The sequence below is a fragment of the Podarcis gaigeae genome, assembly GCF_964106915.1.
Source record: "Podarcis gaigeae genome assembly, chromosome: 9".
Classification (NCBI taxonomy): domain Eukaryota; kingdom Metazoa; phylum Chordata; class Lepidosauria; order Squamata; family Lacertidae; genus Podarcis; species Podarcis gaigeae.
Window position 1 is genome coordinate 77,613,332 of NC_139685.1, and position 15,548 is coordinate 77,628,879.

A 15,548-nucleotide genomic window follows, 5' to 3' on the forward strand; every position below is an offset into this window, starting at 1 on the left:
TTGGAGTTCCTTATGATGGGAGATGCTGCAGATTGTATCAGGGCCTTCTGAATGAAGTATGTGCTCTGTCACTGAACTAGAACTCAGAAGGCCCCAGTTGCCCTATTATAGTGGGAGATGAGAAGATTCCTGCAGTTCTCCAGGGAATAGACAACTCCATGTTTGAAAACAAAGTGAGGGTTGGATGCATGCAAGTTTTTCATGCCAGCTCCCTTGTATATGAATAGCATGGTGTGACTGCTCTGTAAATGGTAGCTTTGTCTCAATACATTATTTTAATAGTTTACTCCATTAAATGGTCACACAGAAGAACTCCAGGATGAGACAACACTCAACATGAGGAGATAAGATGGAAGCCAAGAAAAAGATATTGTCAACAGAAAGAGGCACGTTTTTGTAGGTTGTTATTCTGATTTGTCTTTGCCTGCTAAATTCTTTGATAGAAGTTGTGCTAACTGTCTACTCTGTCATATGGTTCCGAACACAGGATGACATAAGTTGCCAATCCGAATGAGCAGTTAAAATGGTGGGAGGCCTGACATTCACGGAAGGTAGGTTTTCCCCGCTGTTATTTCCTCTTCAGAGCAATACAGGAAGGCAGAGTTACTCTACTCACCTCTGAGCCTTCCTTCTGTCCTTCTGATTCCGGCTTCCTTTCCTTTCTTCTGCCAATTTCACACAATTTCTGTGTGAAATTGAGGGACAGGGCAACACTACTCTCAGGCTGAGCGCCTGCCTTTTTTTCCACCTTCCGACATTTTATTAAATTTAATAAAAGAAATGAACCATACTGTTCATTAATTGAAACAATCATTTGATGATTTATCTTTTACTTTGTTACTCCGCCGTCAGCACATATGAATTGACATTTAGTCCTAGATTCATATAGTCATATCTTTATTCAGCTTGATTAATGATGCATTTAAATAGCATTGCTATATATTTCACCTAATCAATCCCCTGGATTAACTGCCTTTTATACCTTACCAGCAGGTAGTGCTTGATGCTGCCTGGGATCTCAGAATGTTGTGGTTTTTTAAATGGATACTGTAATATATGAGTTTGGACCCATTGTGCCATCAATTGGGTGAAGTCATGCCAAAGCCATATTTGATTCAAAATGGCACTTGTGGTGAGACCCTGTCAGGCTGCCAGAAAAGCCTTCCGTCTGGGGTCCAATGCTGTAAGCAGAAACCGGAAGGGCTTGGCCGTAATTAACTTTATTGCTCAGTAACCAAGGAGACAGCGCACTGCACATACATCAGCTAAGCAAGTCAGTTGCAGAAGCTACAGTTCCAGCCTCTCTCTCCCTTATTTATACCTCCCTCCATGTGTTTTTTCACTGTGACTCAGCTTCTCTTAATTGTTATAGCCTTTTCTCAACCCTTCTTTCTGTGGCTACCTCAAGCATCTCCCCTTCACCCTCACTTTCTGTTGCTAATTCCTCCCTGTGCCACCACTCTGAACCTGGCTCAAAGTCCCCTCCCCGCTCAGCTGCCTCCTGGACTACTGGCTGCCCCCACTCTTCCTCAACCAGCCAATCCCTGACAGACACCCAACCTCACCCCAGGAAACCTCATGCAGAGCCTGGTGAAGACATCTCAAGTTTTAGAGGGGCTTACCCTACTGGGGCTTAGCTCCTAGTACACAGCGCCTTTTCTATTCCCCTTTTTATGAGCTGATGTTCTAATAAATTATGTATTATGTGATCCAACACCACAATGCAGCTTCAAAAACCAGTGTGGCTTCTAGATCGAATGTGGCTTCCAGATCGAATGTGGCTTCCAGATCGAATGTGGCTTCCAGATCCAATGTGGCTTCTAGATCCAATGTCTCTTCTAGATCCAGTGTGGCATCCAGAACAAGACTAAAACGCAGACGAAAACCACCTCCCAGAAAGGGTATATATGCAGCACACATAGAACTGGTTCATAGCATAGATGAGGAACACACCGGAAAGGAAAGGTGGGAGAGCAACAGGAGGCATGTGTGACCAGTCGTGGTGGGAAGGGCTGGAGGAAAGCTAGCAGTGCTCTGTCAACCCAACAGGCTCACTTAGTCAAACCAACCAACCAAGGTTTGAGTCCAACGTCCTCTGCTGGCTATGGCAGTGGTGGTGTGAAGCACCAAGCTTCAGCCTATGTTCTCTCCTCTCTACTTATTTAAACAGGAAACCTCAGACAGAAAGAAATGGCAGGCAAGAAAGACTTCTCCATTCACTTAGCCTGACAGTTGACATGGGAGACAGGCTAAGAAAACCAGCTTTGGCTGGCTTATCCTGAGATCCCTATGGCAGGGAAAAGAAAACTTGGCAGGTATGGTCATTTAAGTGTGGCCTTAATGCTCCATCGCAGAGTGGAGCAGGAGAAGCAGGGGCAACCCATCCATGAGGCAGACTGAGAAAACTGCTTCAGGCTGTAGAATCTAATGGGCACATGCTCCTCCATCACGGGAGAAGTGATTGAGGTGGTTTATGGGTGAGAGCTCAATGAAATTGCCTGAAGACCTCATGTCTTGTGTGGCCTCACCAGGATCTTGGGAAGATCACGCAAGGCCTCTGTCCGATCTCATGGGGCTCTTGTGAGATCTTGCCAGAACCCAGAAACTGCAGCTGCATGACCCTTGTAAGCCAGACTTCAGCAAGGGCAGCAAGGTGGGGTCAATGGCATGAAAACATATCTGAAGAAGTGTGCATGCACATGAAAGCTCATACCAAGAACTGACTTAGTTGGTCTTTAAGGTGCTACTGGAAGGAATTTTTTTTGTTTTGACTATGGCAGACCAACACGGCTACCTATCTGTAAATGAAATCATTGTGCCACCTTCCCATTTTGCCTCAGGTGGCAAAGCAGAATGGACCACTCCTGGGGAGAAGCTAAAGCTATGTATGAAGAGGGACTTCTTGGACCTCTTTATGGTGAGGCCAGCTGGTGCCAAGGCCATGCTCTGGTGGCTTCCACTGGGGATTGCTTATTGAGGTGCTGTTCATATAATCTTTTGTTCCCAAGTCTGCATCCTTGTTTCAGATTGTTATAAGAAAGGATAGTGTGTGTGTTTTGATGTTTGGAATGTCTTAGTTGTTTGTTTAGTGCAGACTCCTTAAGAGACAACTTACATATCTAGAAAACACCCCTAACAATTTATAGATTTGTTTGATATAGATTGTGTTTTAAAGCTCCACTGGGTCATGCAAAAGGCTCATGTAGTCCAAAACCCTGTTCTCACAGTGGCCAAACGGATGCCTACAGGAAGCCTGCAAGTTGGACCTGAATGCAACAGCATAGTCCTTATTTGCAGTACCCAGCAATGGCTTTTGAGAGGCATACTGCCTCTAACAGCGAATGCAGAACATAGCCGCTGTAGCTGGTAGCCATTGGTCAACCTCACCTCCATGAGTCTGTCTAACCTTCTTTAAAAGCCACACGGGTTGATGGGCATCACGACTCCTTGTAGGAGTAAATTCCACAGTTCAACTATGTGCTCCGTCTTGCCTTATTTTCTTGTATATATGTTAATAGCTTTATGTGTCAGCAAGAATTCCAAAAACACAGCAAAATGAAGCCTACCTTAATGGGATAATGGTGGGGTGTTCATACGTGATTGTTAAAGCATAATTTTCTTTCTTTTTGCACTTCAAGGAAAATACGCTGCACTTTTGCAGTACATAACAGAGTGCTCTGTACCTTCCCTTGCTGCAACTACTGCGGTGGTGCTGTGCCTGGTCCTGTTTTGTGCTGCAGTTGGAGTAATTAATCTGTGTAAGTTCAACTCGGGGGGGGGGGGTACTATAGAGTTATCCTGGTTGGCTTTGCATCATTTTGAAGAACGCTTTCAAAAGTGGGGGCATCATCCAGCCTCAGCTAATCCCTTTTACCTCCCAGTGTGTGAGGTAAGGAAGTGGTTGAATCTCACCCATTGAAACAAATGCTTCTGTTTCTCGTCCCTGAATACTCCAGAGACTTCATAGGCCAACTTTGTTTGTTTGTTTGTTTGTTTGTTTGTTTGTTTGTTTGTTTATATCCCACCTTTTCCCCAGACTGGGACTCAACACAGCTTACAGTAGCCACTGGGACCATTTAACACGGGTCCTAAAGGATCTTCACTGGCTCCCAGTACATTTCCGAACACAATTCAAAATGTTGGTACTGATCTTTAAAACCCTAAACGACCTTGGCTCAGTATACCTGAAGGAGCATCTTCACTCCCATCGTTCAGTCCAGACACTGAGGTCCAGCTCCAAGGGCCTTCTGGCAGTTCCCACCCTGTGAGAAGTGAGGTTACAGGGAACCAGACAGAGGGCCTTCTCAGTAGTGGCGCCTGCCCTGTGGAACGCCCTCCCACCTGATGTCAAGGAAATAAACAACTACCTGACTTTTAGAAGACATCTGAAGGCAGCCCTGTATCAGGGAGTTTTTAATGTTTGATGTTTTATTGTGTTTTGTGTGTGCTGGAAGCTGCCCAGAGTTCCTGGGGAAACCCAGACAGATGGGTGGGGTATAAATAATAAAAATATTATTATTATTATTATTATTATTATTATTATTATTACAGATAAAACAGAGAAAGCTAAAAACATAGATACGATCATCACTAAACAGCAATTAAACACTAATGGAATTAAAATAATATATATAAAGAACTATTAAAAATAACAACTACAAGAAAAACATCACAGCACCAGTCCTTTCATTCAAAACAGTCAGTTCCTAAAAGTCTGTTGAGATAAGAAAGTCTTCACCTGCCATTGGAAAGACAACATTTTGGAGCATTCTGCAGAGATCTCTCTCCCAGCATGCAATTCTCTGCTCCTATTTCTTCTAATCTTTTTCTGCTGAATGAGAGATTCCTTCTCTTAAAGCGACCCTCCTAATTTGTACAGGGGATCTCTGTTGAACACACTTGCTGGCTGTGCCTCCTCCTAGGAATAAATGTCTGCAGTCTGTCCGCCTTGTACCTTCCTGCTCATGTGGTGGCAGAAAGCCTTTTCCACTGGCAAGATAAAATGGGAGGAAGCTGTTGCATCCCTAGACAGTTATTATGTCATTGAGGAGATTTCACCCCTCCCATATCCAAGAATCTCCTGATGAGTCTGCTGATTCTCCAGAGGAGCAGTGTTCTGCTCTCTACTTATTCTGCTCCAGCACCACATCAAAGAGTCAGTCAGTCAGTCAGTGTGTCGGAGAGAGAGAGACTGAGTGTTAGAGATCGTGTGTATAGATAAGGTTGCTGCTAAGAGCAGCTGCAGGCACTCAGTGTGGTTCAGCATTTATGCTTAGACCTCATTTAGCTCTGTATATAGTTTGTATGATAGTTGTAGATAGAATAAAGAAGTTATTCTACAGAGCTGCTCTCCAAGTTGTTTATACTCTGCTATACTCTGCTGTGTGATGACTGTCTTCTTGTGGAAGTGAATCCGGTGCTCACAACTCTAAGCTGTGAGTCCACAGCACTTTGACCTCTTCCTGTGCAGAAGGTGGTCTCTGGAAGTGCTACCCAGCTCACCTAGCCCAGTCGGGGCTGAAGTGGATGAGTCCAGTTGGTGGCACTGGCTCAAGGGCGATGCTGACATCCATCACCCAATGTGCCCATGATCTTTGCATGACTATATCCCAAGGAAGACATCAAATCACAATGGATTCAGCAGGGCTGGGAGAACCAGTTCACCAGGTATACAAGACTGCAGATCACCTGCTAGAAACTATGACTGTCATACAAAAAGCAGGTTTCACAGTGAAGGCACAGGGAGTCTTGATTCAAAAATCATTCTAAGCAAAAAAATTTTTTTTGGGGGGTGTAGCACACTCATGCCCAGACTAGTGTGTTGGAATACCATTTCTTTTTCTCTTTAATCCCTTCTAGATATCTACGAGCAGAACAAAATGCATTTAGAAAAGAGAGCAATGAAAACTATCAGAGACTTTATGATAAAAAGGGAACCATCCCTTCAAAACAAGAATGGTAAGCGACATGTTTCCATCAGTATATTCAGGAACCCTTACCTTTCTCGCCCTAATCTGGCCACAGTGATCCATGCGAAGGTCACCTCCAGGCTTGATTATTGTAATTCGCTCTACACAAGCCTGCCCTTGAAGCTGACTCTCCTGGTATGCCCAGCGGAAGACCTTAAGGTCCACAAATGACAACACTTTGGAGGTCCCAAGTCGCAAGGTGGTTAGATTGGTCTCAACTAGGGCCAGGGCCTTTTCAGCACTGGCCCCAACTTGGTGGAACCCTCTGTCACAAGAGACTAGGGCCCTGTGGGACTTGACACCTTTCCGCAGGGCCTGCAAGGCAGAGCTGTTCCGCCTGGCCTTTGGTTTGGACTCGGTCTGACCCTTATGTTTCCCTCCCCTTATGGTCTTGATTTATGGGCTACTATTAAAATGAGGCTGCATTTTAAATTGTATTTTAACCCGTATTTTAATAAACTGTTTGGTTTTTTTTTGTTTTTGGTTTGTTTGTTTTCCCCTATTATGTTTTATTGTAATTTTATTGGTGTTAGCCGCCCTGAGCCCGGCTTTGGATTGGGAGGGCAGGGTATAAAAATTGATGATGATGATGATGATGATGATGATGATGATGATGAACACTGCTCCCCAGCCCTACATCCCATCAAGGGGTATTGCCCCACAGTAGAACTTGTTTCAAGTCTCTTATGTAGAAAGGTGAAAGTAGCTGGAGAGTGGAGGGTGATTGGAAGAGGAAGAACTAAGAGCCCAACTTTCCTCCAACACTGGTCCTCTGAAAATGCTCCTCTTCCCACAAACAACCACTTTCAAAATATGCAGAGTTGGGAGCCTGCTGTGTCTGCGGAAGCCTGGAACTGTTAAATCAGAACCAATCTTCACCCAGTTCCTTTGTATATCTGTCCATTGTGGAATTGCTGCCTGTCCGGCACGTTTCCTCTGTGCATAAATTCTTCCAGGCAGTAGCAGAGCTAGCAGCAGTTGCTTTCGTGTGAGAAGAAGGAAAAAATCCACACACTGTTTCTTCTATCTAAACAGCGTTTTATTTACATCAGCAAGTTTTATTTACATCAGCAAAGGCCTGGAAACGATGCCTTATGAGGAACGGCTAAGGGAGCTGGGCATGTTTAGCCTGGAGAAGAGGAGGTTAAGGGGTGATATGATAGCCATGTTCAAATATATAAAAGGATGTCACATAGAGGAGGGAGAAAGGTTGCTTTCTGCTGCTCCAGAGAAGCGGACACGAAGCAATGGATCCAAACTACAAGAAAGAAGATTCCACCTAAACATTAGGAAGAACTTCCTGACAGTAAGAGCTGTTTGACAGTGGAATTTGCTGCCAAGGAGTGTGGTGGAGTCTCCTTCTTTGGAGGTCTTTTAAGCAGAGGCTTGACAACCATATGTCAGGAGTGCTCTCATGGTGTTTCCTGCTTGGCAGGGGGTTGGACTCGATGGCCCTTGTGGTCTCTTCCAACTCTATGCTTCTATGATTCTAAGTAAAAGAACAAACGATTCAACCAGAACTCGGACACATACTCCGACTAAAAGTGAAACTACTTTCACACAAAGAAACTGCAGCTTCCGTTATGTAGGAAGCTCCTCCCCAGATGTAGGACATTCAGGAGGTTTAACCTTACACACTCCACATCCATTTTGTTATGATTTCCCTGAATTGGTTGGCTTTGTTATGGGACTGGCTAGAAAAGCTGGATTGCCTCCTTGTTGCCCTTCCTTCAGCAAGTGGCAACATTTTTTATTCCAACAGGCCTCTAGGAACTGGCTGTTTTTTAAGGAAAGGGCTGGCACCGTGATGTTTTTTATTATTGTAATTTGTATTTTTAAAAGATTTGTTTCTTGTTTTGTTTTTATTAATGTTTAATAACTTTTTAATGATTGACTTTGCTATGATTTTAGCTTTTCTATTTTATCTGTGTTTTGCATTTTTTATCTGTAAACTTCCTTGAGTCCCAGTCTTGGGGAAAAGTGAGATGCATATAAATATTACTATAATAATAGTGAATTTGCAAATCCCAGAAAAAACAAAACCCATGGGGGGGGGTAGGAATTGAAGTACTGCATGGACAATTTTAATATTGAAAAACCTATCATTGTAAGAGAAGACTCAACATGCTTACAAACTGACACATGCACCAGAAAGTCCTAAAATTCTATATTAAGTTGCCCATCTTAATATCTGCACCATGTGTATGCAGTTCCCATATGCTACAGTATCCCACATGGTGTGAGGTTTCTAGAAATAAGCATGTAAGACATGAAGTGTGGGTTTAAATTAGGCCCATTTTATCAATTACAGCTTAAGATTTTAAGTTCTTGGTTCAAAGGGAAGGCCAATGGGCCGTAAGTATTCCCAAACAACTGTTGATCTCCTAATCCAGTTATAATTGGGTGGTGCTGTGGGTTAAACCACAGAGCCTAGGGCTTGCTGATCAGAAGGTCGACGGTTCGAATCCCTGCGACGGGGTGAGCTCCTGTTGCTCGATCCCTGCTCCTGCCCACCTAGCAGTTCGAAAACACATCAAAGTGCAAGTAGATAAATAGGAAGGTAAACAATGTTTCCGTGCGCTGCTCTGGTTTGCCAGAAACGGCTTAGTCATGCTGGCCACATGACCCAGAAGCTGTACGCCAGCTCCCTCGGCCAGTAAAGCGAGATGAGCACCGCAACCCCAGAGTCATCCGCAACTGGACCAAACAGTCAGGGGGTACCTTTACCTTTGCCCTGTAAAGAGGAAAGGTGGCTTTAATTTCATCGTCCCTCTCCTCTGCCCATGACACTTCCCCTTCAGTTGAGGAGGAAGGCTTTCCTGATTCATGTCTACTGGATGCCCCCTAACTCCATGGGAATGGCACAGGTTAGCCTCCAAAATTATATTTTGCCCCCAGGTCCTGTAAGTCTCTGTGCAAGTCTCCAGTACAGTGGTACCTTGTGTTACATACGCTTCAGGTTATATATGCTTCAGGTTGCATACTCTGCTAACCCAGAAATAGTACCTCAGGTTAAGAACTTTGCTTCAGGTTAAGAACAGAAATCGTACTCTGGCGGCGCGGCAGCAGCAGGAGGCTCCATTAGCTAAAGTGATGCTTCAGGTTAAGAACAGTTTCAGGTTAAGAACGGACCTCCAGAACAAATTAAGTACTTAACCCGAGATACCAATGTACCACTATTCTTCTGAAAAGTGCTCACCCCTTGTGCCAAGCTATTCCCCACTTTTATTTTGAATTTATTGATAAGATGGTTAATAGCTACGGAATCGACATGCATAGAACTGATTTAATAAAATGGAAATTGTTGTGACTCAGACCACATTAAATGGCTTAATTCAACATTGGCCCCACACAAATCATTCTGTTTGGCTATTTTGAGAAGCAGGCAAGTGAACATTGCCAAGTGATGCCAGTTTCAGCCATGTACTTTGGAACATTGGTGGCTGGACTTGTGCGAGTGTAAAACATGGGTCCCACCGCTAACCTCTGGCACCTCCTCAGTTGAGGTTCCAACTCAATATTCTCATGGCTCTTCTAAAACTTTTATTTAATCCTATGACATTCGACTTGAGAATTTTGTGTACTGAACATTTTGCAGCAAACTGTAAGTTTGAACGTGGAGAACTTGCCCGACAACATTTTCAGTTGCAGAAAGCACATATCTATTGCTGGCACCATGAATACTACTTTGAGGACCTAAGTTACCCTTAAGGAAGCTTAAACCTTTATTCAGTACTAGCAAAACGGTAAAGGGATATGTGTCTGGAGCTCGTACACTGAAAATTCCACTTGAATAGGGCAATCTCCATCCAGTGTATCCTTGTGTGCTCGTCACAAAGAAGACACACAACCCACTCCCTTTCAAGAACCATGAAGGTCAAGCCACAAAATGGCCTTCTCTAGGAGATAGGACAAGTTTTACCATCAGTATACCAATATCTCTCAGTAGAAAGGAAATGGATGTTAACAGCTGACCCAGTTGGGGCAATGGATGTTAACAGCTGACCCAGTTGGGGCAAGTAAATCTTGGTCATCCCAGACACTGAGAACCAGGACTCCTGCTATCTAGGCTCCATAGCAGGGTTCTGCTTCTTTTTTTCACGCTAGAATGTGATTGTACATCAGATTTTGGAAAATGACTTTTTTATATACATAGATGGATGTTTGCATTACCACTGACTTGAATTGTTCAAACCTTTTAGATTCTGAAATATTTCGTGGAGCTCAGAAGTTGGCAGATGAATTGGTTGCATGGAACTTCAAAGTGTATGAAGTACAAGTTGCAATTGGTAAGTTCCTTTGAGACAATGATACTCAAGTATTGAAATTTATTTGTCTGCACAGCTCTTGAAGGTTCAGGGGCCCAGCTGCCCTCTGCCTCTCACACACTACTTTGATAAAACAGATTGAGCAATTCAGACCTTCACAATCCAGGAAGAAATTCAGATGTGAAGAACCTTGTGCTTTTGGATTTTACATTAGTAAATTGTGCTGGATGATAATGAAATATCATTATGTCATTCACTTCGAGTTTGTGTGTGCATTTTAAAGTGATCCACAGGCCTTCAACTTGGCATCTCTCAAATTCTGCCCCCTCTCTTTTCCCTGTGAATTCCGTGCTGGGTTGAAAGAGGACCTTATTAGAAAATTTCGTCTAAAGTGGATGCCACATGCTGGGCTTCTCTATTTGTTTGAAGTTCGAAGAAAGTCATGGTTCGGTGCAAAAGAGTTTTGTGAGGAGGAAAAGTCCTGGCTGACATTTGTTGAAGATGTTCGTGTGGAGGTAGGTACAACACCAGGAAACTCGCTATAATGATCTCTAGCAGGCAAGCAGTCTGATAAGCAGCAAGGACTCTCCATCAATTTTATATAAGTTTATATATAAACACACACACATCCAGAGCATGGTGTTCTGCCTGCTCTCATTAACCTTAGTTGCTCAGTCTGACTCATTGTCCCTTGCCCAACAGGAAGAACGCCAAAATCCCGCCTTTCGTCTCCTTTCCTTCCATTGCTATCTGATCTTCTCCAATGTCCTTGTTTGAGGACTGCAGGGCTGGCTCTTCCCCAGAAGACTCAGCCTCCAACACTGGCTTATCTGGTGGTTGCATGGCAATGCTTTAGTCAACTTCTCACTCTTCCTCTCCTTAGGAGCTAACTGCTTCTTCCCAGGAAAGGGGGGGGGGCCCGGGCTGTTCTGTCTAAAATCAGACAGGCAGCTCCCATCTGCAGAGTCTTCCCTTTGCTCACTCAGCTCAATTTGTGAGGCTGACTCTTCCACTGTGCTTTGGGGGGGCCACATTCCTGACACTCTCTTGAAATTAATTGATTTGAAGCCTTTTGGGTGCCTATAAAAGTTCTCTGGCAACCTCCACATACAGTACTAGTGCATGAACATCTTACTTCCCCCTCTTCCTCCATGAGCAGAAAGATGTCATGGGGCACTCTTGGATGAATTGTGATCTAGTGAAGGGAGAGTAGTGGGTGCTTGTTTTCCTTTTTTTTCTAGCAGGGGAGGTAGTATCTATTAAGAAATGTACAAGTAAAGCAGGTTGAAACCATCAGGCATGGCACTAGAGAGGCAGTCTTTAAATTGTATCAGTCCCCACAAATGAGGAGGTTTTAGGCCAGCAAAAGGCACAGAAGAGGATCTGGGATTTGCAGGCCCAGTGGTGAGTCAAGAAAGGAGGGAGAAAGGGCTTGCCAGAAGGGGGTTATATTGCAAGCTCTGTTGTTAAGAGACAGGATCTAATGATGAAAGGAGTACCCAACCTCACAGAGTAAAGGACTCTGAAGATCCCTGGCATCTTGAGAGAGTACTCTCCTGTGTGCACTCAGCTTAAGGGCTCAGATTCTAGGCTGACTGATTATCCTTCTGTTCCTTCTCTAGCTGAGTTTTTACTAGTTACAGATAGGTAGCCGTGTTGGTCTGCCATAGTCAAAACAAAAAAATTCCTTCCAGTAGCACCTTAAAGACCAACTAAGTTAGTTCTTGGTATGAGCTTTCGTGTGCATGCACACTTCTTCAGATATGTGTATCTGAAGAAGTGTGCATGCACACGAAAGCTCATACCAAGAACTAACTTAGTTGGTCTTTAAGGTGCTACTGGAAGGAATTTTTTTGTTTTGAGTTTTTACTGTTACCATGTTTTTAGCAAGTTATGTGGGGTTTTTAAACTGAGCTTTAGTATTCTAGAACTTGGGGGCTCTCCTTCTAGGCTGTGAAGCAATGGTTCCTAAATTGAAACTCATGTCAGGCTGACTTTTGCCCTTGGGTTGGGGTTTGCCCATCCTTGATTTTGTTGCAAGGTGTAGGAGGCAGGGCCCATCTCTGTGGTGCAACTTCCCGCTGTCAATTCACATTTCACTCCTGTTAAACATCTGGAGGAGCCTCTTGTCTTCCAGAGAAGATACATTGTCTGGAAATAATTTGAAAGGGGGTTCTGGTTCCTCATTTCTAGGAAAGACTCTGGTTGTGCTTTCTGCAGGAGTTTCTAGAAAAAGAAACAGAATTTGCACATGAAGATTCCTGGATTGGACTCCATCATGAGAATGGAAAATGGAAATGGCATCATGGCCCAAATGTAGTAGACACGTAAGTGTGAACAAAAATTCTTTACTTTTCGTATTGTAGAAAATTTGTCGGGAATTCACGGGTGACAGATTAATCATAGGTATGATGGAGAAGCAAGTTCACTATATTCAGAGTCAGTGGACCTCAGTTTCTCTCTTTCCAAAAAAAACCACACTTTTTTCAGGTGGAGCCAGGATTAATAAACTATTTTGAAAATGTTGGGGTTGAAATATAGCATTGTAAAATTCTTAAATAAGCAGATGGACTTCATTGCAGTTTCCTGAGCATGGCATTGTGTATTCCAAGCAATGCACTCATTCTTTGCCGTTTTGTGTGAGAAATAACTTGCAGGAGCAAACAATAGAGAGGGAAACTACCCCCATAATACTTTTCTTTTCTGCTGATGAACAAAATCTGAAAAATACAAACAATGCACTACAATTATGAGTAGCTGGCAATCTTGAGGTAGAAAGCTAGAGTGAGACAGAACTGAGCTAAATATCTCATTAATGCTAGAAAAAAGTAGACATCCAGCATGCATTCATTAGTTTCAGTTGATGGATTTCTGACTGCTGCCTTTTGCTTTCAGTTATTGGATGCATGGTCAGCCTGACAAAATAAAAGAAGAACCCTGTGTCATATTAAAATCACATTGTTCCAGAACAACTAAATGTTGGGAAAACATTCCCTGCAATGTAGAAAAACGGTGGATATGTAAGAAGATGCCTGATAAAAGATGGTATACGGTAAAACCTTGATAAATCTGGATTCTGTGATCTCTATGCTAAAAGCAATGGATTAATCTCCCCCTTTAAAAAAATCAGCAATCCAGGTTATGGAATTGGGGCATGGAAGAGCTCTACTCTCTGCCATCAACAACTGAAAGCACCTTAGCAGTCCTGTTTCCTCAAGACTGGAAAAAAGAGACCTTAATTTGCAACCTCAAAGATTTGAACCTCCAAGAAAATGAAGCATGGGAGAGTTCGGTCAAAACCAGCTTCTGTACTTCCAATAAATTAATTTGGTATAATCGTTGCTTTGTATCCTCCTTGCACAAGGCACCACTTCATGTCAAGGATCTCTGCTCTGAAGATATTCAGACCACCTTCAAATCTGTGGTGAAGTGGGTTGGCTGGGATAGTCAGTTCTGCTCAGTGGCGCTAATTCCCAGGAAAATGGGCAAAGTGTAGCAGCCTCAGTGATTTCTCTACCAACAGCTGCCTGTTTGTCAGAGTTCTTGGAGTAGACAATTGGCTGTGTTTTTTGCTTTCTGAGGTTCATATGTTCTATCTTTCTGTTCCTTCTTTATTCCAAACCAGCCCTTTCCTAAAATTACGGTAACTCTCTTGCATGCCATACTTTTTCCTTCTCTCTTGTTGTGTTGTTTGGGTTTATCTATTATGTAGTGTTCATTTTTATGGCTGATTAGGAGTCTATGATATTTGGTTGGCCTTACTAGGAAAGCCAAACACTGTAGTCACCAGAGTTTCACAGAATCATGGAATCGCAGGATTGTAGGGTTCAAAGGTAGCCCCAAAGGTCATCTAGTCCAATCCCCTGCTATGCAAGAATCTCAACTAAAGCGTCAAAAAGTGTCCACTACCTCCCAAGGGAGACCGTTCCACTGTTGAATCTCCTTTCTTGTAACTTGAAGTCATTGGTTTGAGACCTACCCTGTAGAGCAGGAGAAAACAAGCTTGCTCCACATTGAGATATTTGAAGATGGCTATCATATCTGCTCTCGGTCTCATCTTTTCCAGGATAAACATACCCAACTCCTTCAACCACTCCTCATAAGGCTTGGTTTCCAGACCCTTGGTCATCTTGGTCACTCTCCTCTGCACACCTTCCAGCTTCTCAATATCTTTCTTAAATTGGCACAGTCCTCCAGGTGGAATCTGACCAAGGCAGAACAGAGCAGGACTATAACTTCCCTTGATCTGGATACTATACTTCTGTTGATGCAGCCTAAATACCATTCACTTTTTTTTTGCTGCTGGATCACCCTGTTGACACATGTTCAGCTTGTGGTCCACCAAACTCCCTGGATCTTTTCCCCATATACCACTAGTTAGCCAGGTGTCCCCCACCTTATATTTATGTAGCTGGTTCTTTCTGCCCAAGTGCAGAACCTTACATTTGTCCCTATTTTGTCCCACAGTCCTTATCCAGCCAAGCCTCTCATGACCTGCCATGATCTTTTCCTGGAAAACAGAATGTGGAGAGGGTTGCTGGTTTGGTGGAGTCCAACCATCACTTCAGATGGTGTTGTCCAAAACCAGACTTTTTGGGAGGAAGTTGCCATCATAAAGTTGCCACAATAGCTGCCACTACTTGGATGAACCCTAAGAACTTTCACAGAGCCATAACCACACTTGCCTCTCTCCAGGGAGGGTTAGTCAAGACTGGAGTGTGCCATGTTGGTGCCACCACTGGAAGGTCCCTCAAGGGCTTTAAGCGGTCGTGTCCAACAACTCACCCGCCCATCGTTCCTGAAGGATGCCCCAACACATGTTCTGCCAGGGACTGTACCTGGTGTTGGACAATATATGTCCAATAATCAATTAACAGACGCACAACATATAATGAACAAAAGCAATGAAAGCAAATACAGTTGTACCTCGATTCTGGAACGTCTCTGTTGATGAACGTTTCGGAACCCGAACGCTGAAAACCCAGAAGTAAATGCTTCCATTTTTTAACGCACCTCAGAGGTCAAATGGATTCTGTTGTGTGTTTTTTCGATTTTCTCAGTTGAATTTACAGACAGCCCTTTGCACCTCGGAACTCAAATGGTCTTCAGGAATGGATTACGTTCAAGAACCAAGGTAGCACTGTAGTTAGGAGTTTTAAAACTGGGAATGTATAGCGTAGGTCTGAAGCAAAAGATGTAACACCTATGCTAGTTAGGGAAAGCAGTGGGTGGTGTAGAGATGTGGTGAAGGAAGCATCCTTGGTACAACATAACACAATAACACATAACACAAACATAACCAAGCTGCTGT

The 15,548-nt window shown here is 43.5% G+C and overlaps 2 protein-coding genes across 4 annotated transcripts in view; both read left to right on the forward strand.

Moving 5' to 3' along the window:
- Window positions 1-15,548, forward strand: part of LOC310852806 (uncharacterized protein) — a 29,454-nt gene that overhangs the window by 257 nt on the left and 13,649 nt on the right. The window lies entirely within an intron of this gene.
- On the forward strand, window positions 463-13,573 carry LOC310852797 (uncharacterized protein). Of its 2 annotated transcripts, none has more exons than XM_083756828.1 (8): window positions 463-551; window positions 1,728-1,901; window positions 3,639-3,758; window positions 5,860-5,958; window positions 10,172-10,258; window positions 10,601-10,752; window positions 12,431-12,564; window positions 13,133-13,573. In XM_083756828.1, the coding sequence occupies exons 1-8, from the start codon at window positions 524-526 to the stop codon at window positions 13,299-13,301; spliced, it is 963 nt and encodes a 320-aa protein (XP_083612954.1). In that variant the 5' UTR covers window positions 463-523; the 3' UTR covers window positions 13,302-13,573. The 2 variants fall into 2 exon arrangements, with proteins under 2 accessions (XP_083612954.1, XP_083612955.1); XM_083756829.1 differs by having other exon boundaries at window positions 12,458-12,564.

Bases quoted from the DNA above. Each gene is read 5' to 3' on its own strand.
- LOC310852797 (XM_083756828.1), top strand. From the start codon at position 524: ATGGTGGGAGGCCTGACATTCACGGAAG. The intron at 3,759-5,859 runs GTAAGTTCAACT...AATCCCTTCTAG, and splicing joins AGTTGGAGTAATTAATCTGT to ATATCTACGAGCAGAACAAA. The intron at 12,565-13,132 runs GTAAGTGTGAAC...TTTTGCTTTCAG, and splicing joins GGCCCAAATGTAGTAGACAC to TTATTGGATGCATGGTCAGC.